This window comes from Microtus oregoni, unplaced genomic scaffold (genome assembly GCF_018167655.1).
Source record: "Microtus oregoni isolate MIOR12 unplaced genomic scaffold, Mior012 000003F_ref0000135, whole genome shotgun sequence".
In the NCBI taxonomy this organism is placed as follows: Eukaryota; Metazoa; Chordata; class Mammalia; order Rodentia; family Cricetidae; genus Microtus; species Microtus oregoni.
The window spans coordinates 3455029-3480826 of NW_024543062.1; the positions used below are offsets into that span (position 1 = coordinate 3455029).

The window sequence follows — 25798 nt, forward strand, 5'->3', positions numbered from 1 at the left end:
GAGAATTTAGGGCCCTCTAGCGGCGCTTTCAGAATGGCGCGGGGACGGTCTATCCAGCCTCCCACCACCAGAGGGCGGTGCACACACTGCACGTTCTGCGGTTCTCTCTTGTCTCTTCTTCTCCTTCGGGTCTGTTTTACTTCCGGTTATGTGAAAAAATCGGCGCTGGGAGCGAGCTCCGACCAGCTTCCACTTCCGTAGCGACCGTACGGCGGTCCCGCAATGATGTGCAGGAGGTGAGAGGTCCGTGCACCCAAGTGAACTCCACTCCCTGCGGTGACATCCGTCTCCGCGCCCGGCCGCGTGTGCCCTGCACCCGGTCCCGTTCTGTGACTCCAGCGAGCGGCCCTGGGCACTCAGCTCAGTGGCCACGGCGCGAGGGATGAATGACTGAGCGAGCGAGTGACTCCCGTCGCCTCCTCCCAGGTGACGGCGCTTCGGCGAGAGGCGCCAGGGCCGCGGGCAGGATGAACCGAGCCAAGCCCACCACCGTACGGAGGCCCAGCGCTGCCGCCAAGCCCTCAGGTGCGTTCCCACGCGCGGCGGGGCACAGTTAACCTAAGAGTACTGAACGGCATGGTTATCCAACACAGCATTCCTTCAGGACATGGTCACCCAACCCAGGGTTCCTGCAGGATAGCTACTATGGGGGCTCTTGAAGGACAAGGCCGTCCATGTTCTGCTGAACATCTGGAAAAAAACAGGGTGCCTTGACCAGAATCACAGACCCTGAAGCCAGATGATCTTGATTGGGGTCCTGGAGCTGTTCCTTGCTCACTGTGTGACAGTGGATTCATTACCTAACCTTCGGGTCTTATTTGTTTTGTTTTGCTTTGGGCAGGTTTGGTTTTTCAAGACAAGGTTTCTCTGTAGTTTTGGAGCCTGTCCTGGTACTTGTGAGTTAGAGATGGCTTAGCTTATGGTCCGCACTGAATAACTGTCAGCCACTGCTGGCCCTGGCGGGGTCTTGCTGAATAATCTTGAGCTCTACTTTTGTCTCCTCTGGGTCTTGTTTATCCTCTCTGAGAGTGGGTATCACAAAAGTGGGTGTTCTTTTCTTCTGCAGGGCATCCTCCCCCTGGAGACTTTATCGCTCTGGGATCCAAGGGCCAGGCCAACGAATCAAAGACAGCATCCACGCTGCTGAAGCCGGCCCCTTCGGGGCTGCCTTCAGAGCGTAAGAGAGATGCTTCAGCCTCTCTGACTAGTGCCTCTGCGCTGACTGGCCTCACTAAGCGCCCCAAACTGTCCTCCACTCCCCCACTGAGTGCCCTGGGACGTCTGGCTGAGGCTGCGGTTGCAGAAAAACGAGCCATTTCTCCCTCGATTAAAGAGCCGTCCGTGGTACCCATTGAAGGTAAGGTGAGACGGCTAACTTGCCCAGAGAGCTTCCCTCATCCTGTCCATCACCCCAGTGCCCACTGGGGCCACTTCAAGCCTGGGTCTGTTAGCACGGCAGGGTCTTCTGCAGGAGTGGGTGTGATGAGCTCTTGGCTTCCTGTGGGCTTGCTTCTTGACATTGCACACAGATGTGCCTCCCAACCCCGCACTGCTCTGGCCTCATCATTCCAATGTTTTTCTGGCATGTGTGTGGCATGTCCCTCTTTAGCAACACTGTCCTGAGCCCTGCTGGGGGCGGGTGCACCAGCAGGTGGTTCTAGCCTGGTCCTCAAGTGGGAGGAGATCTTTTCCCCACAGTTTCTCCCTCGGGGACAGGAAAACTTTTCCTGATAGCACCAAAGGGACCTTAAAGGGGAGATAACTGTGCCCACTGCCCTGTTCCTACTAACACTTGTAAATGTGTAGCTGTTTAATTGTTCCCTGCTTCTTGTCACTTATCCAGTGACTTCTTTGATGGTGTCAGGATTGAGCCTAGGTCCTGGTGCATGCAAGGCAAGTGTTTTACCTCTGAACTACAGCCCAGTCCCACTCGGGGACTCATAACAGCTCCATGATGCCTGTAGCATAGACCTGTCACCCACTAGCTCTGCCAGCCTCTGAGCACCTAACACTCCAGTAACAGACACCACTGTCTGCATGCCTGCTCAGAGCACTTTCTAGGAGACTTCTGTGTGAGAGCCCAAAAGACAAGCATCCTGTCCTGCAGGTGTTTGAAGCTGTGTCTCATAAAGCTACACTACCCCTTGTTACTGAGATGTCATTTCAAAGACTCAGAGAGTAGCCAGGTGTGGTGGACCTCAACTGCTTAGCAGGCTGAGGCAGGTAACTTGAAAGTTCAAGGCCAACCTCAGCTACTTAGTGGTAGAGCACCTGCCTAGAATCCCCCAGTGAGGGGCTGGGGTGTGGCTCAGTGATAGAGCCCTGCCTAGAATCCCCCGGTGAGGGGCTGGGCTGTGACTCAGTGGTAGAGCCCCTGCCTAGAATCCCCCAGAGAGGGGCTGGGGTGTGACTCAATGATAAAGCGCCTGCATAGCGTTTGTGAGGACATGGGTTGGGAAGAAAGGCACTAACTCTAACCCTGGGTGTGTGGCTTCTGTGAACTCAGAGCCTCCATGTGCTGGTGAGATTCATCTGTGTTGCCTCTAGTTGTCTGCTCATCCCTGTGGCTCTGGGTGTGATCTCTGCCCCCACCCCTGCTCTAACTTGAACCTCCCGTGTGGTCAGTTCTTCCCACCGTACTGCTCGACGAGATCGAAGCTGCTGAGCTGGAGGGCAATGATGACAGGATAGAAGGAGTGCTGTGTGGGGCGGTGAAGCAGCTGAAGGTGACGCGGGCCAAGCCTGACAGCACGCTCTACCTGAGCCTCATGTACCTGGCCAAGATCAAGCCCAACATCTTTGCCACTGAGGGTGTCATTGAGGTAAGACTGCAGCCTGCTCTCCCCACCCTCCCTGGACCTGCTGCTGTCTCTGTGTGGTGTGAGCATCTCATGACAGCTGTGACTTTACCGTCCTTTCAGGCCCTGTGCAGCCTCTTGCGGAGAGATGCCTCTGTCAATTTCAAGGCCAAAGGGAACAGCCTAGTGTCTGTACTAGCCTGCAACCTTCTCATGGCCGCCTACGAGGAGGATGAGAACTGGCCTGAGATCTTCGTGAAGGTGAGTCGTCCCTCTAGGGACTCAGGGAGGCAGAGCATTGTGGAAAGGAGGATGCTGGAGACCCATACAAGCGAGGGAAGCGAATGGAGGCCCCTAGTGTGCTAGACCTCCTCCCTGGGTGTTGACGAGGGCCTCTTGGCTGCCCCTGCTCTGGGTACCTGGCCAGCATCAGGTGTGGTCCAAACGTAACTCAACTGCAGGTGTACATTGAGGACTCACTGGGTGAGCGCATCTGGGTGGACAGCCCTCACTGCCGCACCTTCGTGGATAACATCCAGACAGCCTTCAACACCAAGATGCCCCCAAAGAGTGTGCTGCTACAGGGAGAGGGGGCACGCGGTGGAGGTGACCTTGGTGCCGGTAAGAGATGTCAGGTGTTGGGTGGGGGCCAAGGGCACTGCCTTCCACATCCCTTGGAGAAGCTACCCATTGGCTCCCATGGTGCCTGCAGGCAGCAGCCCCCATCCCTCATTGACGGAAGAGGAGGACAGTCAGACAGAACTGCTGATTGCTGAGGAGAAACTAAGTCCTGAGCAGGAGGGGCAGCTCATGCCAAGGTAGGTGGGCTGACAGCCTCAGTCTCAGGAGACCAAAGTGGGGGCCCCGGAGCTGGCATCCTTCCTGGCCTCCCTTTCCCCCCTCTGGCCTAGGTACGATGAACTCACAGAGAGCGTAGAAGAGTATGTTCTGGACATGCTTCGTGACCAGCTGAACCGTCGCCAGCCCATCGACAACGTGTCCAGAAACCTCCTGCGTCTGCTCACAGCCACCTGTGGCTACAAGGAGGTGCGACTGCTGGCCGTGCAGCGGCTGGAGATGTGGCTGCAGAACCCCAAGGTGCGCTGTGTTGGTGAAACAGAGTTCGTGGGGGTCCTCCTTGGGGGTCCGGACTGTCATGGTGGTGTGTTCAATGGTCTTCCTGGCCTCCCTGCAGCTGACCAGGCCAGCACAGGACCTGTTGATGTCTGTGTGCATGAACTGCAACTCGCATGGGCCAGAAGACATGGATGCCATCTCCCACCTGATCAAGATCCGCCTCAAGCCCAAGGTGCTCCTCAATCACTATATGCTCTGCATCAGGTGTGTGGCCAGCTGGGGCAGCAGCTGGGGAGACAGGCCAGTGGGGAGCGGGGGAGCCTGACCTGTGCCTCTCACCTGCTCGGCTCTTGTGTCCAGGGAGCTACTGAATGCACACAAGGACAACCTGGGCACAACCATCAAGTTTGTGATCTTCAACGAGCTCTCCAATGCTCGCAACCCCAACAACATGCAGATTCTCTACACTGTGCTGCAACACAGCTCTGAGCTGGCACCCAAGGTGCGGACACTTAGCACGGGCCAGCCCATGGGTTTATGTCCAGCTGAGGCTGGGGACTTGTGGAGCTGCACAGGGAGGAACTCCTGGCTTCGGGTGGGAAGACCCACTGGCTCCTGGTTTCTGAACCATCCTTGTGAGCTAACACTGTGGAGGAGGAAGCGCTTGGTGTTGAGTGAGCCTCTCAACTGCCCCTGCTCCAGCCTGGTGCAGCCTCCTTGGTTGGGATCTTCCTAAACCAAACAAACATCTCCACAGATCTTCAGCCCTGGTCTGGAGTCCTGACTCATGGGTGACAGGTCTGGCAGCTCTCTGGACCCAAGAAGCCAAGGAGCCAGGCTGTGGGGTACCATGCTGGCATCTGGCTACACCTGAGGCTGCCCTCCTGGCTCAGTGTTTTAAGATAATTGATTGGGTAGTTGCATATCTAGTTGGCATCTTTGGTGTTTGATATTCTTTGAGTCCAGGTGGGTCAGGTGGGGTGGGCTGAGGTTTCTGGTCAGTGTGGTGTCCCCATCCCTGTGTCTGCCAGTTAACCCTTTCCCAGATCAGAAGAGGACTGGCCCTCTCTTGCCAACTACCAGGAGAGTAAAATACAGCATGCTCATCCTCCCTTAAGAGTTCACATCCATGAAGAGAAGGCTGGCACCTCTTCTCAGGACAGGCAGCCCAAGATGTGCTGTGGGAACCTGCCCAATCTTACCACATTAACTGCTTAGTTTTTTGGAGAGTCTTTCTCCTGGGGGAGGCTTTCTGCAGGTCCCAGTGAGGTCCTGGCAGGTTGATGTGGGGTATGGCAAAGGGACCTGGATAGCCATTGACCCCAGCTCTTTGTGGTTCCTCTCTGCCTCAGTTTCTAGCCATGGTGTTCCAGGATCTGCTGACCAACAAGGATGACTACCTCCGTGCCTCCAGGGCCCTGCTGCGTGAGATCATCAAGCAGACCAAGCATGAGATCAACTTCCAAGCTTTCTGCCTGGGACTCATGCAGGAGCGCAAGGAGCCACAGTACCTGGAGATGGAATTTAAGGTGCCTTGGGGCCCCTGCTCACCACTGCCCACTTTGAGATTTCCTGGCCTTGACAGGCTTACCCTGTTGTAGGGATGGCCACATGCCAGGCTCGTGTGCAGACACGGGCTCCGTGTGTGAGGTGTTGCTCCATCCCTCATAAGGATGGGGAGGGGCTGACCAAGCTGGGGAGCTGGTGACCCCAACATGGATATGGACATTGCTGTTGGCAGGACTGTGGAATGACTGGGAGGATGAACAGGGCACCCTAGTAAGAGGTCTGCTTGACTAGGGGTGCAGAGCAAGAGAAGGAGGAGGTGTTGCTGAGCAGATGAAGCAGGGAGGCTGGGAGATCTCCACGGTCCTGGGCAGGACGGCAGTCCACCCAGGTGGCAGTCTGCTGTTGGGAGAGGGTTTTGTCAGCCTGGCCAACTCCTCGACCCCAAGGCCTGCTTCTGCTAGCTGTTGTCTGAGCATGGTGGTCTCTAGATGTGCAGACATGCTGGCCTCCTCTCTATGTTGTCTGTGTGTTCATGTCTGCTATGCACATACATCTCTATGCCATGTGGGTCCTGTGGGAGGGCCCCTTGGTCATGCCAGCCTTGCCACTCCGTCTGCCTGTAGGAGCGGTTTGTGGTTCACATCACGGATGTGCTGGCTGTGTCCATGATGCTGGGCATTACAGCCCAGGTGAAAGAGGCTGGCATCGCCTGGGACAAAGGAGAGAAGAGAAGTAAGACCTGCTGGGCTGGGGGTCTTCAGGCAAGGACATGAGAACCAAGCCTTGCCGGGTGGTGGCGGTGTGTGCCTTTAATCCCAGCTCTCAGGAGGCAGAAGAGGCAGGTGGATCTCTGTGAGTTCAAAGCCAGCCTGAACTACAGAGCGAGTTCCAGGATAGGCTCCAAAGCTACACAGAGAAACCCTATCTCAAACAAACAAGCAAACAACAAACGAAAAAGAAGGAAGCCTTGAGTAATTGCACATTCCTGAAGCTGAGCTGACTCTTGGAGACAGCATGGGGGTGGGGGGCGGGGTGCCTCAGCATGGCTTCTGGCGGAGGTGGAGGGGCTTCCAGCAGCAGCGGTGCCCTCCTGCCATCTGGCTGGGAGGACTCTCTGTGCTTGGGACCTGCTCACTTCAGGCATCCTGTTGATTTTTGAGGCTCAGAGTGGGATGGGATGTCCATAACTGGGACAGGGGTGGTTTCTGTTGTGGTTTGGCCTGCTTGAAGCCATGGCCAAAGGGCACCCATGAGCCTCTCACCTTCCTAGACCTTGAGGTGCTACGCACATTCCAGAACCAGATCGCAGCCATCCAGCGTGATGCAGTATGGTGGCTTCACACTGTTGTCCCCTCCATCAGCAAGCTTGCCCCCAAGGACTACGTGCATTGGTAAGAGTCAGGTCACCTGTCAGCCTCCCAGTGCTACCCCTTGGTGCCTCTTTGTTACCTCTGCTGCAGCCGCTGACTGTGGACCTGAGAGCCCCAACACGGGTCGACAGCAGAAGGGCCCTGAGCATGAGACCACGCGTGGGGCTCTTTCTCACAGAGCCCCATCATCGTCACTCGTTCACTAGTGGCCACTATGGGCGGGAGGCTTTGGAGTTAGGAAGCCCCGAGCACTTTTCCACCGCTGGCTTTTGCCAAGGTTGTCCGTGTGGGGCACTATTGGTGTGGAGACTCCCTTCCCAGCCTCATCCTGATCGACACCTGCTCTTTCTCCGCAGCCTCCACAAGGTGCTCTTCACCGAGCAGCCCGAGACCTACTACAAGTGGGATAACTGGCCACCGGAGAGCGACCGCAAGTGAGAGCTGGGGTGTGCAGGGCAGCCAGAGGGTGCAGCCTGTGGGCACCTGCTTAGCCCACCCTGCCAGCCCTGTACTGTTGTTCACCTACAGTGCTGTCTGCCCCAATTCCTGCCTCTTCCCCATTCCCTGGTCACAGCCTTAGGCAGCCCCTTCCACTCTGCACTGCCTTGGCTGACTGGCTATCCCTTCTGACCCACTGGTCACCTGCATATCTGCCCTGCCCCCCACTATCCAGTCCAGCTAGTAGACCCTGCTGTCCTCTTGTTCCCCAAGCTCTCTTCCTACCCTAGCTGCTACATTTCCCAGCTGCTTTCCAGGGGTTATATACAGCCTGACCATCCACTCATGGATGAGTGACCATGAGTAGAGGAGCTGTGGTCTCCCACTGTCTAGCCATTAAAGGCCAGGACCTAGTGTGCATTCCTCGCATGGGCCCCTCGACTGAAGAAGATTGCATTTGTGGAAAGGTGGCCTGGAATCTGGCCACTGGCCACGGAGACCCCGGGGCCCTCACCGCACATCTCCCAACATCACTTGTAGTTTTTTCCTGCGCCTCTGCTCAGAGGTTCCCATTCTGGAGGACACCCTGATGAGAATCCTGGTCATCGGACTGTCCCGAGAGCTGCCTCTTGGCCCTGCCGACGCCATGGAACTGGCTGACCACCTCGTGAAGCGAGCCGCAGCTGTGCAAGCTGACGGTAACACCCCTGGCTCTCTGCCCCTCGCTCCACACGAGTCTGAGGTGCCACCATCTCAGCTGGGTCTCACACCCTCTGTGCAGCTGTGACTGTTCTCCAGGAGGTCAGGGGTCCAGATTGAGGATCTAGAGGGTCCCGTCCCGTGTCGTCGTGTGTCGTGTGTGTGTGTGTGTGTGTGTGTGTGTGTGTGTGTCCCCCCCCCCCCGTGCCCTGGCAGGTGCTGCAGTTCACCCGTGTTCCCACAAGGTGGACCCTGGCATGGAGGTGAAAGGACCCTGAGCATGGAGCTTCCTGTTCTGGGTTCTCACAGCACCGCTCCTCAGACCCCAGGGTGGGCTGCTGTCAGGGTTCTGCCACCTGCACGGCCAGTGCCTTGCCTGTCCGTTCTTCCCCTGGTTTGGCCCACCGTGCTGTGGTACCAGTCGCACACATACCTTACCTGGAGCAAAGTCCCAGTCTCTCTTCCCACTTATTCCCCGCTGCCCACCGAGGGCTGGGCCAGACTCTAGAACCCAGTGCCTTTGGGTTTCAGATGTGGAAGTTCTGAAGGTGGAGAGGATCCAGTTGATAGATGCGGTTTTGAACTTGTGCACCTACCACCACCCTGAGAATATCCAGCTGCCACCTGGGTAAGACTGTAGCCCTGTTCCCCACTGAGGCGGAGCTGGCTTCCAGGGCCCACAGCTGCTAGCCACTATTCCTGTGTGAGCCATTCCTTCTGTTGCTTCTTTTTGGGGTCTCTGACTTTGGGGCCTTTTCTTTTTTTCTTTTTTTTTTTTTCTTTTTTTTTTTTTTTTTTTTGATGGTTTCTCTCTACCTGCCTCTGCTTCCTGAGTACTGGGACTAAAGGCATACACATCCATGTCTGGCTTCTTTATTTTTACAGAACATCAGTAGCACCAGGGCTTTGCATGTACTAGGCAAACACTGCTACTCAGCTATATTCCCAGACTTTCTTTAAACTTAACATTTTTGTTTTACTTATGAGAGAAAGAGTGTGTGTGTGTGTGTGTGTGTGTGTGTGTGTACATGTAAAAATACACATGCCAAGGCCGTGTGTGGAAGTCAGGACCACTTGTGGGAACCAGTTCTCTCCACCATTTGTATCCTGGGGATTGGCCTCAGGCCTTCAGTCTTGCTTCCTACGCCGTCTTCCTCTCTGTCTTTTGAGCCGAGGTCTCTTAACCTTTTTACTTGGAACTCATTGGTTTGACTGGCCAGTGGGCCCCAGGGCTCCTTCTGTGTCCACATCCTAGCACTAGGATTTACAAGCATGTACAGCCATGTCTAGCTTTTTTTTTTTTTTCTTTTCTAAGATAGGGTTTCTCTGCGTAGCCCTGGTTTTCCTGGAACTTTTCTGTAGACCGGGCTGACCTCGAACTCACAGGGATCCGTCTGCCTCTGCCTCCCAAGTGCTAGGATTAAAGGCATGCACCACCACTGCTCAGCATGTCTGGCTTTTTTTACTTGGGTTCTAGGAAACAGAACTGCCCTGGCACTGAGCTCACACTTTTGATGCCCCTGCCTTCCAGGTATCAGCCCCCAAACCTTGCCATCTCTACCCTCTACTGGAAGGCCTGGCCACTACTACTGGTTGTTGCCGCCTTCAACCCAGAGAACATCGGTAAGTTGTCCTGGCCATAGGAGATAGATCATGGGCCAGAGCCTAGCAAGGTGCCAGCTAGCATACATGTGAGGCCGGAGAAAATGCTGTGGGCAACCTCCTGTTTTCCTTCGCTAGGCCTGGCTGCATGGGAGGAGTATCCCACCCTGAAGATGCTCATGGAGATGGTGATGACCAAGTAAGTGGGTGAGCATTCTTCATCCTAGGGTGGGCTGCACAGAGGAATATTATTTATGCTGCCTCCCTGGTGTCTGCCTCCTTGTGTGCAGTTTCTGCAGCCAAGTCTGTTGTTCATTGGTCTCAGTTCCTTCCCTGGGGCTGGGCAATGTGGTTCATCACCATGGAAACCCTGTGCACACGAGCTGGGCAGCTCGCATACCGCTCACTGGGAAGAGGACAAACCAGGCAGACAGTGGGAGCAGAATGGATGTGGGCTTGGCCCACGGGGAATGCAGCAGGTCCACAGCCATGGTGACCTGCACAGTGGTTAGCACAGTTGACAGAGTTTCTTGCACCGAAGCCCGTGTAAGTCAGGGTGAGGATTACTGCTGCAGTTGGTCCAGCCCAGCCGGGCAGGCACCACACACAGCAGGGGCGTTAGGTCTCAGCCTAAGGATATGACATTCTAGGGGTCAGACTTGTGTGTGGCCATGATGTTGAGGCCTTGGTGTTTGACTGTGACATTGGGGACTGGGTGTGTGTATGGCCATGGCATTGAGGAACAGATGTCTGGCTATGGTGTAGGATACTAGATGTGTAGTTTATGCTTGGGAGACATGGGGCATGGGAACTTGTGGAAGGGATTCCTCAAGGAGACAAATTTTTGAGCATGTAAAAGAAAGGGGAGTGTTTGCCTCACAGAAACCTGTGTGTCTCTATGAGGCTGTCATAATGAACAAGGGTCCCATGAGGTGTGATATGGTGTCACATACTGTGGTAGAGCAGGTGTCCTTGACACCGTAAATCTGACACTAGCTGGATTCCATGCTGAAGGCGGCTGTCATGCTGTGTGAAGTTTCTATGCTTAGTTCCCGGAGCCTGGGGCTGCTGGGGAGTTATTGGACAGCGTTATTGCTCGCCAAGTGCTCGGACTGTGTTCCTGCAACAGCAGCCTTGTGTGCCTGACCCTGAACATTGCCTGCGGGTGCCCATGTGCAGGGGTGGGTACTAGGCCTGCATGTTTGGTCTCCAGTAACTACTCATACCCACCGTGCACGCTGACGGATGAGGAGACACGGACCGAGATGATCAACCGTGAGCTGCAGATCTCTCAGAGGGAGAAGCAGGAGATCCTGGCCTTTGAGGGCCACCTGGCCGCCGCCTCCACCAAGCAGACCATCACGGAGAGCAGCAGCCTCCTCCTGTCCCAGCTCACTAGCCTGGACCCCCAGTAAGCCACCCTCCTTGTCCCAGTCCCAGGTGTAAGGGAAGACAGATGGCGAGCAGGCAGAGCTGCCCACATGGTGTGGATCTCTGGGGTTAGGCCTTAGGGTGCTAGGGTTAGCTGAGGTGTCCACCCCTGGGCCTCCGGGTAGGGACAAGTATGGCTCTCCTGTACTGGGCGGGGACAAGTATGGGTCTCCTGTACTTGCACTCTGGTTTTCTATGTTTGGCCTTCTGACTCTCGTGTCCCCTATGACACACAGAGGCCCTCCTCGGAGGCCACCCCCTCACATCCTGGACCAGGTAAAGGCCCTCAACCAGTCCCTGCGCCTCGGACACCTGTTGTGCCGCAGCCGTAACCCTGACTTCCTCCTGCACATCATCCAGCGCCAGGTAGGTCCTGCCTTGAGAATGGTGGAGGGGGCCACAGGCCAGGAAGGCAGAGTGTGTCAGGATGCACTGTGTCCATGCATGCTGCTGGTGCAGACACCATGGGTGGTTCAGATGCATACTGACTGCTGCAGGTTGCCACTTGCCCTACAGAGGGCACACTTGAGCGCCCCCAGGCTGGAGGATTCAGGGCCTAGTACCTGGGCCTTGTTGATAAGCTGTCTCCCTGCTGCCCACACAGGCCTCCTCTCAGTCCATGCCATGGCTGGCAGATCTGGTGCAGTCCAGCGAAGGCTCGCTGGATGTGCTGCCTGTGCAGTGCCTGTGTGAGTTCCTGCTACACGATGCGGCTGATGCCACTGCCTCAGGGGAGGAGGATGAGGAGGGCGAAAGCCGGGAACAGAAGGCCAAGAAGCGACAGGTATGTGTGTGCAGCTCTCTACTCCATCGTATCTAGCCAAGCACTGGCCCTGACAGCTCTTCTTGTTCCACAGAGGCAGCAGAAACAGCGGCAGCTTCTGGGCCGCCTGCAGGATCTACTACTGGGCCCTAAAGCAGATGAGCAGACCACGTGTGAGGTTCTCGACTACTTCCTCCGGCGTCTGGGCTCCTCACAGGTGGCCTCCCGGGTGCTGGCCATGAAGGTGAGTGTGGCCTGGTGGGTGAGAGACTTGCTGTAGTGGCAGTGGGTCCTGGGGATTAACAGCTACGCATGCTAGGTGAGTGCTCTACCATTAAGCCTTGTCCCCAGCCCCTCACTGGGGGTCTAGGCAGGGACTCTACCACTGAGCCACACCCCAGCCCCTCACTGGGGGATTCTAGGCAGGGGCTCTACCACTGAGCCACACCCCAGCCCCTCACTGGGGGATTCTAGGCAGGGGCTCTACCGCTGAGCCACACCCCAGCCCCTCACTGGGGGATTCTAGGCAGATGCTCTACCACTGAGTCACACCCCAGCCCCCAGCCCCTCACTGGGATATTCTAGGCAGGGGCTCTACCACTGAGCCACACCCCAGCCCCTCACTGGGGGATTCTAGGCAGGTGCTCTACCACTGAGCCACACCCCAGCCCCTCACTGGGGGATTCTAGGCAGGTGCTCTACCACTGAGCCACACCCCAGCCCCTCACTGGGGGATTCTAGGCAGGTGCTCTACTGCTGAGCCACAGCCTGTCTCTGAGTATGTATTAGATAACCACTGGCTCCCCCACACCAATTTTCTAATCTGCCTGGGCAGAAGGTACGGGTGCTGCTAGTCTAGTCTGCACGAACTGGAGCCCTTGGTCTCTTGCCTGTGGCTCTCCCTGGATGGACATACTCTGAGAGTGGTTGGACAGACTGCGGTTGCCATATCTAGAAACGTCATACAGGACACTGGGCTGAGGCCTAGGCTCTCTATTCTATCACTAGCACCAAAGAGAAAAGCTCCGAGCAAATGTTTTATGTCGGTGTGTTGGGCAACCTAGGAATCCCAGCCTTCAGGGTACTGAGATGGGCGTTTTGAGGTCAGGTGACTGACTGCTTAGTGAATTTGAGGCTAGGCTGGGCTGAGTCAGACTTGTCTCCGAAATTTAACAGAGTTTAAAGAGCTCAACTCATGTTCCTTTTCTCCTCTCAGTCACGGTAACAATAGGGAGCTGGTAAGTCTCCTCACACAGGAGCTGCCCTGTTTCCATGTGGGGCCTGAGGGAACAGGCGTGCTTCTGAGAATAAGGTGGGCCTGCTGCATACCAAGGCAGGCAGTCTTAGCTCTGTGCATGTACCTGCAGGGCTTGTCACTGGTTCTGTCTGAGGGTGGTCTTCGTGACAAGGAAGAGAAAGAGCCCCCCATGGAGGAGGATGTAGGGGAGACAGATGCGCTGCAGGGCTATCAGTGGTTGCTGCGGGACCTGCCCAGGCTGCCCCTGTTTGACAGCGTGAGGACCAGCACTGCCCTGGCTCTACAGCAGGTACAGAATGGGCAGAGCCAGTCCTGGAGGGAAGGGGCGGTTGCACGCTCTGCCAGGATCCGTCTTAGACATCCGCACCCTCTCCTCAGGCCATCCACATGGAGACTGACCCCCAGACCATCAGCGCCTACCTGATCTACCTGTCCCAGCATACACCAGTGGAGGAGCAAGGCCCACACAGTGACCTGGCCCTGGTGAGGGAATTCTGGTGGGGCCAAATGGCTCAGTGTCGCCATTGTGGCTGGCAGCTGGGCTAGTGAATGGGGAATCGAGGAGATTGGGCCACTCATGGCCGGAGTCTTTGAAGTTTCTGACAGCCCTTACCCCCCATCAGGATGTGGCCCGGTTGGTCGTGGAGCGCTCCACCATCATGGCACACCTCTTCGCAAAGCCCTCCTGCAGCACTGCGTCTGATGCTGTACTCAGTGCCCTGCTGTCTGTGTTTTCCCGCTATGTACGGCGCATGCGCAAGAGCAAGGAGGGCGAGGAGGTCTACAGTTGGGTGAGGGCCCAGTGGGCAGTCAGTGGATGAGAGGAGACGGGGTGGTCGTCGGGAGTGAGGAGGGTGTGCGGTGAACTGAGGTGGACAGTAGCTGGGGGCTGATACTCCAGAGGGGCACAGGGTAGGTGAACTGTCACACTGGGGTCAGTCCTACCCTCTGAGCCACCTGGTGCCTGTCCCTCCGCCATTGCTCACAGTCAGAGTCTCAGGACCAAGTGTTCCTACGATGGACCAGTGGGGAGACAGCCACTATGCACATCCTTGTGGTCCATGCCATGGTCATCCTGCTAACATTGGGCCCACCCCGTGGTAAGTAGTCTGTCCCGGGCTTTTTGTTTGATTGTTTTTGTTTTTCGAGACAGGGTTTCTCTGTGTAGCCTTGGTTGTCCTGGAACTCTCTTTGTAGACGAGACTGGCCTCAAACACACAGTGATCCACCTGCCTCTGTCTCCTGAGTTCTGAGTACACCACCACTGTCTGACTGTCCTGGGTTTTCTAAACTCAGCTTCTAGTTAGGTCTGGGAAGCACCCTATGGTATAGCTTGGGTGTGCCCTTGCCCACTGCACCACAGCTGCTGAGTGCCACATGAGTGTGCCCTTCTTGCTCATTCTTTGAGTGTCTTGTGTACAGTTGAGCTCCCAATATCTCCCTAGTCCTGTGGGTTGGCCTGGGAACTCAGTGTGGCCAAGTCCAGGGCCTGGTAAGCCCAGGCTGACTGGAACCTCTCTAGCCAGTAGCCTTCCCTCTGGTCCTGGTCACTGTGGCAGCTTCCATACATGTGCCCAGTTATGCCTGAGAGAGTAGAAAGGGTAAAGGATGCTCTGCCTGGGACTTCCGGGGAATGTGGGTGGGTTCCGCTGTCATACTGAGGGAGAGGTGGTCAGCTGTGGTGTGTGTCTGCCACGTTGCCCTGAGGAAGGACAGCATAGAAGGTTGGCTTTACGTGGTCTCATCTTGGCGGGTCTCCTGGGCTCCACAGAGCCCAGGGCTGAAGGCACTGTGAGAACAGGCAGTTTGTGTGGAGATTCTTGTGGTCACGTGAGTGCAAGTACGGTGACCTTGGGCAGGAAGCCACATTTCACCCACAAACCACTGTACACCAGACAGGGTAACATGAAGTCATGGGCCCAGTGCCCTGTCATTGTCTGCATTTGAGCCTTTTCTGTTCCCCTAAAACTTCAAGTAGCCCCTGCAAGTAGCCCCTGGTGGTCTGTGGTCCTTCTTGGGTTCATGGCTCCTCAGACACCTCTGTTCCCTGTATCCTCCCTGAAGCTGGTGATGGTGAGTTCCATGAGCTGCTGGACATCTGGTTTCCGGAGAAGAAGCCCCTGCCCACAGCCTTCCTGGTGGACACCTCTGAGGAAGCCCTGCTGCTGCCCGACTGGCTGAAGCTGCGGATGATCCGCTCCGAGGTTCCCCGGCTAGTGGATGCTGGTACAGCGAGGCTGGGCTGGGGAAGAAATGGCTATAAAAGACCCGGCCTCTAGAGGCACAAGAGATGGTGTCGGGGCTCTCGGGTTAGTCATGGAGGGTGTGTGGGCTATAGGCAAGCTGCCCTGAGCAGAGGATCCCAGCAGGGGCTGGGCATGTGCCCAGCTTGGATGTTTCAGTCTGTCCCCAGGCAGGGAGGGAAACTTCAGAGTGACCCAGGGAACTTGAAAAGCCCAGTGAAAGATGTACCAAAGAGTCTGGATGCCAGTGTTCCATAGGGTCTTTGGTGACATCCTATCTTCTACCTAATGGAAGTCTTAGTGGACCGCATGTGGTAGAGATTGGCAGTGCCAGGCCCTGTGGTGGGGCACCTAAGGGTTACCCTTGCGAGTCTAGGGCTGGTGACGGACCTGGCATGGCCCAGTGGGCAGCTGAGCATGCCTTGCCCACAGCCCTGCAGGACCTGGAGCCCCAGCAGCTGCTGCTCTTTGTGCAGTCCTTTGGCATCCCTGTGTCCAGCATGAGCAAGCTGCTGCAGTACCTGGACCAGGCAGTGGCCCAGGACCCCCAGACCTTGGAGCAGAACATCATGGACAAGAGTAAGAAGTCCTGGGGGCCTACGGGGCCGAACTTGTATGCTTGTTAGGTTCGTGGGGCATCTATACTTGTGGTCCTGGAACTCTTGATACTAGATTACCCCATCTTGACTGACTTTGAGGCTGGAGGGAAGGAACCCTGGATCCTCTGCTGGGAATCTAGCTCAGCTTCTGCAGTCTTTGTTTTGTTTTTTTGTTTTGTTTTTGAGACAAGGTTTCTCTGTGTAGTCCTGGCTGTACTGGCCTTAAACTCAGAGCTCTGCCTGCCTCTGCCTCCCGAGTGCTGGAATTACAGGTGTGCACCACCGAGCTCCTGCAGTCTTAGAAGAGCTTGCTGGGTGTGGTGTGGCAGCCTCTGGTCCTTTGTTCTGTGGGACTGCAGTCTGGCTTACCCACCTCCAGTGGTCCCTTGGCTGCTGTCTTGCAGATTACATGGCCCACCTGGTTGAGGTGCAGCACGAGAGAGGAGCTTCCGGAGGCCAGACCTTCCACTCGCTCCTCACGGCCTCCCTGCCACCTCGACGAGGTACAACCGCTCCCCCCCCCCCCCACCACCACCACCACCACCACCACGTTACTGTCTAGGCTGAACTGCTTTGGCCTGCATGCTGTTCCCTGGCTGGTACCAGCCTCCAACCAGTGGGGCTCTAATTTTTTATCTACCCTCCATGTGGGCCCAGACAGGATGGTGCCAGGAGCTGGTTGGAAAGTTTTGAGGCCACATGCTTTCTCTTTCTCTGCAGAGAGCACAGAGGCTCCTAAGCCAGAAAGCAGCCCTGAGCCTCCACCGGGCCAGGGCAGGACTCGGGCAGGGACACAGGTCCCAGTGCTCGGCCCTGAAGATGACTTGGCTGGCATTTTCCTACAGGTACCAGGGCTGTCGTGTGAGGGTCTCCCAACAGTACCCCCTGCACATGTATGTCTTCCGGTCTCTCATGGCGTGTGTGTCTAGCTACTACTATACACTCACTCACCATACTCTCAGTATGAAGTCTGATTCTGGCTTCTAACCTAGATTCTGTGGGCTCTAGGTACCTCTGCCCTTCACAGCAACTTCTGGGGTGTTGGGGTCTTTTGCCACTCTTCCAGCCCAGATCCCAGGTCCCTTAGTTCATGCAGTTGAACCCAAATTAGACGGACTTGAGAAGTGGTCCTGGGAGCCCCTGCACTCTTCACACCTTCTGCTTTCAGATCTTCCCACTGAGCCCCGACCCACGGTGGCAGAGCTCCAGCCCACGCCCCCTTGCCCTGGCACTGCAGCAAGCCCTAGGCCAAGAGTTGGCTCGCGTCCGCCAGGGGAACCCTGAGGTGCCAGGCATCACAGTGCGCCTCCTTCAGGCTATGGCCACCCTGCTGAACTCCCCACATGGTGGCACTTTGGCTCTGGCTATGCACCACAGCCACTTCCTTTCCTGCCCACTGATGCGCCAGCTCTACCAATACCAGGTACACTGGCACATGAGCTGGTGGGAGGGAAGGGCAGCGGGAGACTGGTGGCCCGGAATGCATAGACTCTCCCTACTACACACAGCCTTGCGCATCTCCCAACCCAGCCTCAGGCCTGATGCTGTCTCCAGCAGGCTTTCCTCAGCAGGCCTAGATTCCCTGTCCTTAAATATAAAAAGCCAGCTACCTGGAGTGGGCATGGGCAGGGGTCCTGTAGTGGAGGGTGAATGAGGTCTCTGTCATCCTGTCTGCAGACTGGTCTGGGTCTGCCATGTCTGCACACATGAATGCATCTCTGTATGTGCTGTGAATGTGTGCACACCTGTGTTTCTTCTCTGCTGTATGATTTGTTAGTGGAGGTATCTCCCCAAGGGACGGGTCTTTAAACTCCTTCAGGGTCATCCTGGCATTTAAGAGACATGCTTTTGAGTGGCAAGTGGGATGATGTTGGGTCCTGGCTCTGGTACTGGTCCCCAGGCAGGGCTGTTGTAGTCCTTTGCCAGTGTGCTCACACATGGCTGGCTGTCCCCACAGCGTGCTGTCCCTCAGGACACTGGCTTCTCCTCGCTCTTCCTTAAAGTGCTTATGCAGATCCTGCAGTGGCTGGACAGTCCCGCTGTGGAGGATGGGCCCTTGCAGGCCCAACTCAAGTTGTTTGCTACCCGCTACTCAGCAAGACGCAGGATCAGTGACGGTGAGCAGTTGAGGGCAGAAGGCAGGCAGGGGCTGGTTGGTGTTAACGTGGCGGGGGCGAGGGGGCAAGCCTTCAGAGAGGCAGGCTGAGAGTGTGTGGGCAAACCAGAGCCCTGGCATTAGTCACATGGTTTGCTCCACTGCTCACAGTGCGCAGTGGGCTCCTGCACCTGGCTGAGGCCCTGAGCTTCCACCATGACCTGGAGGTGGCCAACTCCACTGTGCGGGCTGTCATTACCACCCTGAAGTCTGGGGAGAAGTGCACTGTGGAGCCAGAGCTCATTAGCAAAGGTACCACCCAGCCCAGTACTGTCCCCCATTCCCTGTGTCTCACATGGACCCTCTTGAGTTGTGCATGTGTCTGCCTTGAACTCCGGGTTGTTGGCCTACTTGATTGAGCCAGCTTCCTATCCCACAGTGCTCCGGGGCCTCATCGAAGTGCGCTCCCCCCACTTGGAAGAGCTGCTGACGGCGCTTTTCTCAGCCACTGCGGAGACCTCCTGCCCGAGTTTGGCCTCTGGGCCCATTGTGGTAGTGAGCTCCTTGCTGCTGCAGGAGAAGGATGAGCTCCTAGGCCCTAGCAAGCAGGATGCTGAGGGTGCCGGGTAGGTAGGAATGTGGCCAGGGGGTGGGAGGGTGGTGGCTCTGCAGCCTGCTCTCTGTTCTGATCCTTCTGCCTGCAGCACAGACACCATGCGCCTGGGACCAGCCTCTGGGCTACTTGTGGACTGGCTGGAGACGCTGGACCCGGAAGTGGTCAGTAGCTGCCCTGACCTTCAGAGGAAGCTGCTGTTCTCACGAAGAAAGGTGACAGGGACATGTCCCTCCAGCAGTGCTGCCACTCAGACTTTGTGTCTTTTAGCCCCAGAGGAGGGGCGGGTTAGCCAGGCCTGGCCTTCCTGGCCCTGTGGTGTATGTCTCTTTGGATCGACATTGGTAGCCACATCTAGGACGGGCTGGAGCAGGGGTGAGTGTAGGACAGTTCCTCCAGGCCCTAAAATCTAAGGAAGCCAGGTTAGCCAGAGGTGTGGGGAAGATGAGAAGATGGAACCCCGGGGCCCTGCCCCGCATGGCAGAGATGAGATAGTGCCCGGCACGGCCCTTTGCTGCTGTTTCTGGGGCAGCCCCCCCAGAGCGTGGCCAGCTGACATGACTTGTCAGAACGGGTTGTCCCTGGGCCCAGTTGAGACCATCCTGACCTCTTTTCTTTCCAGGGTAAAGGCCACATAAGTGCCCAGGTACTGTCTTTTCGCCCCTACCTCCTCGCCCTTCTCACACACCAGGCCAGCTGGTCCACACTGCACCACTGCATCCATGTCCTGCTAGGCAAGAGCCGGGAACAGAGGTGAGGCCAACCCCAAATCCCTGGGAGCCATGATTTCTATCCCTGCACCTTGATTCAGGGCAGTAAGCACCTCCTGAGGGCAGTAAGCACTGTGTGCTTAGTGCCTTAGGGTGCCTGCATACCCTCAACTGCTGGGCTGGGATCCTGATTTGGGTGCCCAGCCCCTAACTAAGGAGTAGACAGTCCAGCCTCTCCTGTCTTTTTGCCACATTTTCATCTGTGGAGAATTTGGCTTAACTCCATGCCGTGGTATGGGAGGCAGAGGGGCTGTGAGAAGCTGCCCATCTGGCCTCGTGGTCCCTTGGCTGTGACAGGCCCATCCTATGGTCACAACCTATGCTTGAGTTTCCTCACGGGAGTCATTCGGTGCCCAGCTCACAAACACACAGGGAGTGTGTGGCTCAGGGAGACCCTGGTTGCCTCCCATTGTGCACCAGGGACTCCTCAGAAAGACAGTGGGGCCCTATACAGAGGCCCTTTTCCAGGAAGTTTGCCCTGACTCTGTGTTCAGCGGCTGCTTGCTTCCTCCAGGCTCGACCCTTCAGCCTCCCTGGACTTCCTCTGGGCCTGCATCCATGTTCCACGGATCTGGCAGGGCCGGGACCAGCGCACTCCACAGGCAGGTCTCAAGTTGTCTCAACCCTGTGAGTGTTGGCAACATGTCTTGGGGCTGACCTGTGGCTGCTTGATTGCAGAAGCGGCGGGAGGAGCTGGTGCTCCATGTCCAGGGTCCAGAGCTGCTCAGCCTGGTGGAACTGATCCTGTCTGAGGCAGAGACCAGGAGCCAGGATGGGGACAGTGCCGCACGTACTCTAATCCAGACCCGGCTGCCCCTGCTGCTTAGCTGCTGCCGTGGCAGCAGCGAGAGTGTCGGAAAAGTGACAGAACACTTGACCAGCTGCATCCAACAATGGGGGGACAGGTACCTGAGTCCCCACTGTGACCCCTTGCTGTAGGTGACTGCTCTTGCGTGAGAGTGGCTTCTTCAGCACATGGCCCTTTCCTGGCCACATCATCCCAGTGACCGGTCTCTCTACCCTCTGGCTCTTTGCAGTGTGCTGGGCCAGCGCTGCCGAGACCTGCTATTACAGCTGTACTTGCAACGGCCGGAGGTCCGGGTGCCCGTGCCCGAGGTCCTGCTGCAGAGTGAAGGTGCCACCAGCAGCAGCGTCTGCAAGGTGAGGGGCACAGCCTGCTGTAGTTCTGCAGCCCACAGCCACTGAGCAGTGGGAGGAGGGGCTGTGCCATCAGTCTCACCTGACCTCACTGGAGCCCTGAGGGTGCCGTCGTAGGCTCTTTCCGGGAAGAGCCGTCTGGGCGCATAGGGGTGCTTTCCACTGCCCCTCCCTGCTCTGCACTCAGATGGTGGACAGACAGGAGGTGGCACATGTGTGTTGTGTAATGTGGACAACACGGCCTCCATCAGGAGGGGCTTGTCCTGTTACCCCCAGAGTGTCTCTGAACCTGCCTGCCTTCTATACAACCTGGCCAGCACTCCACTGTACCTCGGTAGGGTGGTCAGCTTGTGTCCTCAGCTTTGTGTGAGAGGCCACATGTGGTCCTGCCTGTGGCGTGATCTCCAGAAGTCCATGTTGAGCATGCTGCTGCCGAGTGGCATCCAGGGCTGTGAGTGGGATAGGAGAATTCAAAGCGTGCATGAGCAAGTATTCCTCCTCATGTCTCCCCTCCCCCCAGCTCGACGGGCTCATCCATCGCTTCATTACGCTCCTGGCAGACACCAGTGACTCCCGGTCTTCTGAAAGCAGAGTGGCCGATGCCAACATGGCCTGTCGGAAGCTGGCTGTGGCCCACCCCATCCTGCTGCTGAGGTGCTTCCTCTCACAGAAGTGGGCACACCATGGGGTTGGGGTGTCTGGTGAGAAGACGTGACCCAGGTGCCCTTCTCTTGGCCCCCAGGCACCTACCCATGATCGCAGCCCTCCTACATGGCCGCACACACCTGAACTTCCAGGAGTTCCGGCAGCAGAACCACCTGGCCTTCTTCCTGCATGTGCTGGGCATCTTGGAGCTGCTGCAGCCGCGTGTCTTCCAGAACGAGCACCAGGGGGCTCTGTGGGACTGCCTGTGCTCATTTATCCGCCTGCTCCTGGTGGGTGCCAGGCAGGTTGTCCCCACATTCCTCAGCCCAGACATCCACCCATGCCCCCTCTTGTCTTTGCTTGACTTCCTTCTGCTCCCACAGGAGAATCTGGAACGAGGGCCAAAGCCAGGCCACCCCTGTAGTAGCTTCTTCCTCCGCTGTCTGGAGACCTACTCTTTACTAAGGTTCCTAAGCCCCAGCATCTCCTGCTTGGGGAACCCCATATTCTAGACCCCTGGTGCTAAGCCCTGTTGTATGCTGTTTGTGGGCATCACATGCCCTAGTCTGTACATCTTTCTTGTGACGGGAGTCGTGCCAGCCAGGTGTAGCAGCAGCACATTTGGGTGACTGAGGCAGGAAGATTGCAAGTTCTAAATCAACCTTGGCTATAATATTGTGAGGCTATATATAGGTTAGATATCTCAAAGAAGAAGAAAGAAATGCCCAGGGGTTGAAGCTAGGACTCAGTGATTAGCGAGCACTGGCCGCTTGCAGAGGACTTGGTTCCCAGCACTCACATGGTGGCTCACAACCATTTCAAACTCCAATTCCAGGGGTTCTGTCACCCTCTTCTGAACTCCGGGTACCAGACACTTGTGTGGTGCACAGACATACATTCAGGCAAAACACTCATACAGTAAAATGTAAAAACCAAAGCACTGGGCCCCAGTCAGCCTGGCTTTGGGCCCGAGGTCATCATGGGGGTCGTGTGTCATGTCGAGGGTCTGAGGAAGCCTCTGGTGCCTCTGCCCTCTTCATAGAACTACCGGAAGTCCTCCCGCCACCTGGCCCCCTTCATCAGCAAGTTCGTGCAGTTCATCCACAAGTATGTGGCCTGCAGCGCACCAGCGGCCGTGGCCTTCCTGCAGAAGCACGCAGAACCCCTCCAGTGAGTCCCACACCTGAGCCAGGAGGGACAGTCCAGACATACTGTCCTGGCCGGAACTGCAACCCTCATCCTCATCCCCGTTTGCTCCTCCTCACGTGTTCCTCCCTACCTCTCTCTTTCCCACTGACCTCAGCCCAGGCCATCCTTCCTGCCCTGCTGCGTTTCCTCCCCTGCCTCTTCCCTGCCTGGCCTCTAGAGCAGTGGTTCTCAGCCTTCCAACTGTCATTTGCTACTGTTGTGAATCGTGATATAAATATTTGGGGGGTTAAGGTTTGCCAAAGAGGTCGCCACCCACAGGTTAAGAACCACTGCTCTGAAGCGAACCCACGCTCTCTCCACAGTGACCTGTCCTTTGACAACAGTGACCTGGTAATGCTGAAGTCTTTGCTGGCAGGGCTCAGCCTGCCCAGCCGGGACGGGAGAACTGAACAAGGCCTGGATGAGGAAGGTGAAGGTGAGGGGGCAGGTAGCTTCTTGAATGAAATGTAGGAAGGGTTCTGGTGGCCCCTTACCTTCTCATGCATGTGCTTGGGTGGTACCATAACCAAGTTGAACAGAACCTTCCTGTGGGAATGTCGGGTTCTGCTCCCATGGCAGACATTAATCTTCTAGATGCTTCCTGGGCAGGCTGATCTTTCCCCTTGCCTGTTTGATGGTGGCACATTCCCACAGGCAGGGCTCTGTGCTTTACTGACATGGTCACTGGCAGGTGAGTGATGCCTAGAGGCTCAGTGACTATGGCTGGGCTCTGCTGCCTGTGTGGGCCAGACTGACTGAAAGCACATAGACGGTGTTCATAGAGGACACACAGTGTCCAGACACCAGTCTCCCATGTGGAGTGGCACCCTGAGGGCAGAACCAAGAGAATGGTCTCCTAGGCTTGCTGTAAGTCTATGGAAAATATGTGCTGTGTCTCCCAGAGTGACCCAGCATCCACATGACACCTCCCAACCCCATGAACACCACATGTACCAAACACTGTGTTGCATCCTGGGTAATGGTCATTGTGCCTCTGGGATGGGCATAGTCTTTCCATGGAGATCGCAAGCCTGGCCAAGCCCTCAGTGTTCAGCCATTGTCTGACCCTGGCTAACTTTTCACAGATGAGCGTTCAGCCGGCTCCCTACCCCTGGTCAGTGTCTCCCTTTGCACCCCACTGACTGTAGCTGACGTGGCTCCACACATGAAGAGGCTCTCCCGGGGCCAGGCTGTTGAGGGTGAGTGAGCCAGCTGCTCCTAGACCACGCTGGGTGCACTGCACTATTGACTCAGATAGCACAATGGACCCCAGAAGCATTGAGGTACTTAAGGAAGACCCAGCAGGCTGATTGGTAGGCCTATCCGTCTCTTCAGAGGAGAAGCGGGGATTGAGTAGAGGGGGCTGTTCCAAGTATCCCGATCACAGGGTGAGCCCCTTGTCAAGCCCTCCCTGGAGACCAGTGTGAGGCCAAATGGGAAGGAGGGCGTAGTGTCAGGACAACCAGTGAACATGGCACCCAGTGCCTGGTGCATCCTGGGGAGCCTCTGGAGGACTGGGATGCCTGGGGACTGTCCCTTCCTGTGTCTGGGTTGCTTGGGGTGGGAAGGAGCCCCCCCTCAGGGCCTCCGAGACACCCCAACCGGACCCATTGTCCTCAGATGTGCTCGAAGCACTGAGCGACATCGACGAGATGTCACGGCGGAGACCTGAGGTCCTGGGCTTCTTCTCGGTGAGTGAGGCTGGGAGGAACTCATCCTGCTGCCGTGTGAGCTGGGCACTGCCACAGACTAAAGCAGGAAGCCAAGCAGGCTGTCCTACTGCCCTGGTGGCACCTTGGGAACAGTCCATGTAGTAGCCACTAGGCTGAGTCTTCATGGTTGCCTAGTGACATTCCTATCCTACTTGAACAGACCAACTTGCAGCGGCTGATGAGCTCGGCGGAGGAGTCTTGCCGCAACCTGGCCTTCAGCCTCGCGCTGCGTTCCATCCAGAACAACCCCAGGTGAGTAAAGCCCCCACCGAGGGCACTGTCACCCCCAGCTAGCCGAGCCAGACCGTGGAATGCTCCTGGGCCATGGGGCAGTACCCACTGGAGCATGTCTCTTGCAGCATCGCTGCTGACTTCCTACCTACCTTCATGTACTGCCTGGGCAGCCGGGACTTTGAGGTGGTACAGACGGCCCTCAGGAACCTACCAGAGTACACCCTGCTCTGCCAAGGTGAGCCACCCACCCCGCACCCACCTGCTGCCCTGGGAGGTGCCACTGGCCCACAGCTGTCTGATGTCAACTCTTCCGTAGAGCACGCGGCTGTGCTGCTGCACCGAGCCTTCCTGGTGGGCATGTATGGCCAGATCGACACCAGCACTCAGATCTCGGAGGCACTGAAGATCCTGCACATGGAGGCCGTCATGTGAACCACTGTGCTCACCCTGATTCCAAGCTCTACCAGCAAGCCTGCTCTGGTCGCCTCATCCCTGAGCCCCCTGAGGCTGGGTGGGACTGAGAACAGCTCTCTCCAGCCATCAGCTGGTGCTGGTAGTCGGAGTACTCGCCAACTCTCTGGTCACTGGATATACAAGGAGAGGCTGTTGTGCCAGCAAAACACACTGAGGGCCACTTTAAATGAAGCATCGAGTCCCTCTGTGCTGTCCGGTGTCCTGTGTTGTCCCTGGCCAGAGTGGTCTGGGTTCCTGTACTTGGTGCAAGGCTTCCAAGGGCTTGAGCGGAGGCCTGGTGGGGAGAGAGCCTGAGGCCTCCCTGATGGACCACCCTGCAGGCCACCCAAACTGGCCACCTCTCTCCAGTGGTCTGACCTGCTTGGCCCTGGGTCCTCTACCCCAAGATCAGCCAGGTGGACTGGTCTTATCCCAGACAGATGATCGAGCTATGTGGTGCAGGCAGGAATAGCCCTAGTAGCTTGTGATCCTGAGCAGGTCCTATGGGTAGCCCCAGAGATGACCCACCAGTTCTCATCCACGAGGCGACATAAAGGTTCCCGAGGGTAAATTTCAGCTGGTGTGGGATAGACCATTCCGCAGTGACAGTTGTCTCTGATGGCTCCTGCCTTTCAGGTTAGAATCACAAAGGTTCTCAGGTGGCCAAGGGCCCTCCCCACCATCTCCCCAGACTGCCCCAGCAGGATTGGCCCTGGTGATCGACTGTTCCATCTCTGGCCACCAGGGGGCACTGTTTCCTAGGAAACCAGTTGAGGCCTTAGGTTCCCCAGAAGTCATACTGCTTCTGGTGATGACCTGGGCTGCATAGGCTCAGCCCCACAATCCCTGGGCCCATGGTAGCCACTGAACCAGGGCTGCCCACCCACACACCTTTCCAGATGCACTCGCTGACTGCTTCCCATCCTGAGTCTTCCATAGCAATGTGGGTTTGATGGCAGGGGCTCCGATGGGCCAAGGCTGGCATATCCCCAGTAGAAACCTTGAATAGGACCCCTGGAGCTGGGTGACCGCTCCTCAGTGTGGGCCAGTCACACCCATGTATGAGAGACCAGAGAATGAATGGAAGGATGTCCACAGCACAGCATGGAGGCCACTGGCCCCCAGTGAAGGCCACTGCACAGT

At 56.8% G+C, this 25798-nt stretch overlaps 1 protein-coding gene across 3 annotated transcripts; it reads left to right on the forward strand.

The window, feature by feature from the left end:
• The first annotated feature begins 159 nt into the window (after positions 1-159).
• Positions 160-24855, forward strand: Ints1 (integrator complex subunit 1). Of its 3 annotated transcripts, none has more exons than XM_041648824.1 (47): positions 160-525; positions 1067-1357; positions 2626-2822; positions 2922-3059; positions 3260-3419; positions 3511-3616; positions 3704-3896; positions 3994-4139; positions 4236-4377; positions 5228-5404; positions 6008-6116; positions 6655-6775; positions 7111-7188; positions 7733-7890; positions 8423-8519; positions 9423-9514; positions 9632-9692; positions 10707-10904; positions 11161-11290; positions 11529-11708; positions 11782-11931; positions 13055-13234; positions 13324-13428; positions 13569-13736; positions 13934-14045; positions 15010-15171; positions 15621-15767; positions 16192-16290; positions 16508-16632; positions 16956-17210; positions 17745-17904; positions 18054-18194; positions 18322-18508; positions 18587-18710; positions 19118-19248; positions 19780-19867; positions 19944-20170; positions 20303-20426; positions 20944-21077; positions 21166-21358; positions 22111-22238; positions 22580-22692; positions 23342-23455; positions 23877-23947; positions 24129-24220; positions 24328-24437; positions 24519-24855. In XM_041648824.1, exons 1-47 carry the CDS (start codon positions 387-389, stop codon positions 24632-24634), a joined length of 6669 nt encoding a protein of 2222 aa, XP_041504758.1. In that variant the 5' UTR covers positions 160-386; the 3' UTR covers positions 24635-24855. The 3 variants fall into 3 exon arrangements, with proteins under 3 accessions (XP_041504758.1, XP_041504760.1, XP_041504759.1); XM_041648826.1 differs by having other exon boundaries at positions 22580-22686; XM_041648825.1 differs by having other exon boundaries at positions 3710-3896.
• Positions 24856-25798: the final 943 nt, after the last annotated feature.

What these genes read in the sequence shown, in the direction of transcription:
- Ints1 (XM_041648824.1), top strand. Translation starts at nt 387, where the DNA reads ATGACTGAGCGAGCGAGTGACTCCCGTCGCCTCCTCCCAGGTGACGGC. An exon ending in GCCAGAGCTCATTAGCAAAG is followed by an intron (nt 18,195 to 18,321) that starts GTACCACCCAGC and finishes CCTATCCCACAG; the next exon opens with TGCTCCGGGGCCTCATCGAA. An exon ending in AGGTCCTGGGCTTCTTCTCG is followed by an intron (nt 23,948 to 24,128) that starts GTGAGTGAGGCT and finishes CTACTTGAACAG; the next exon opens with ACCAACTTGCAGCGGCTGAT.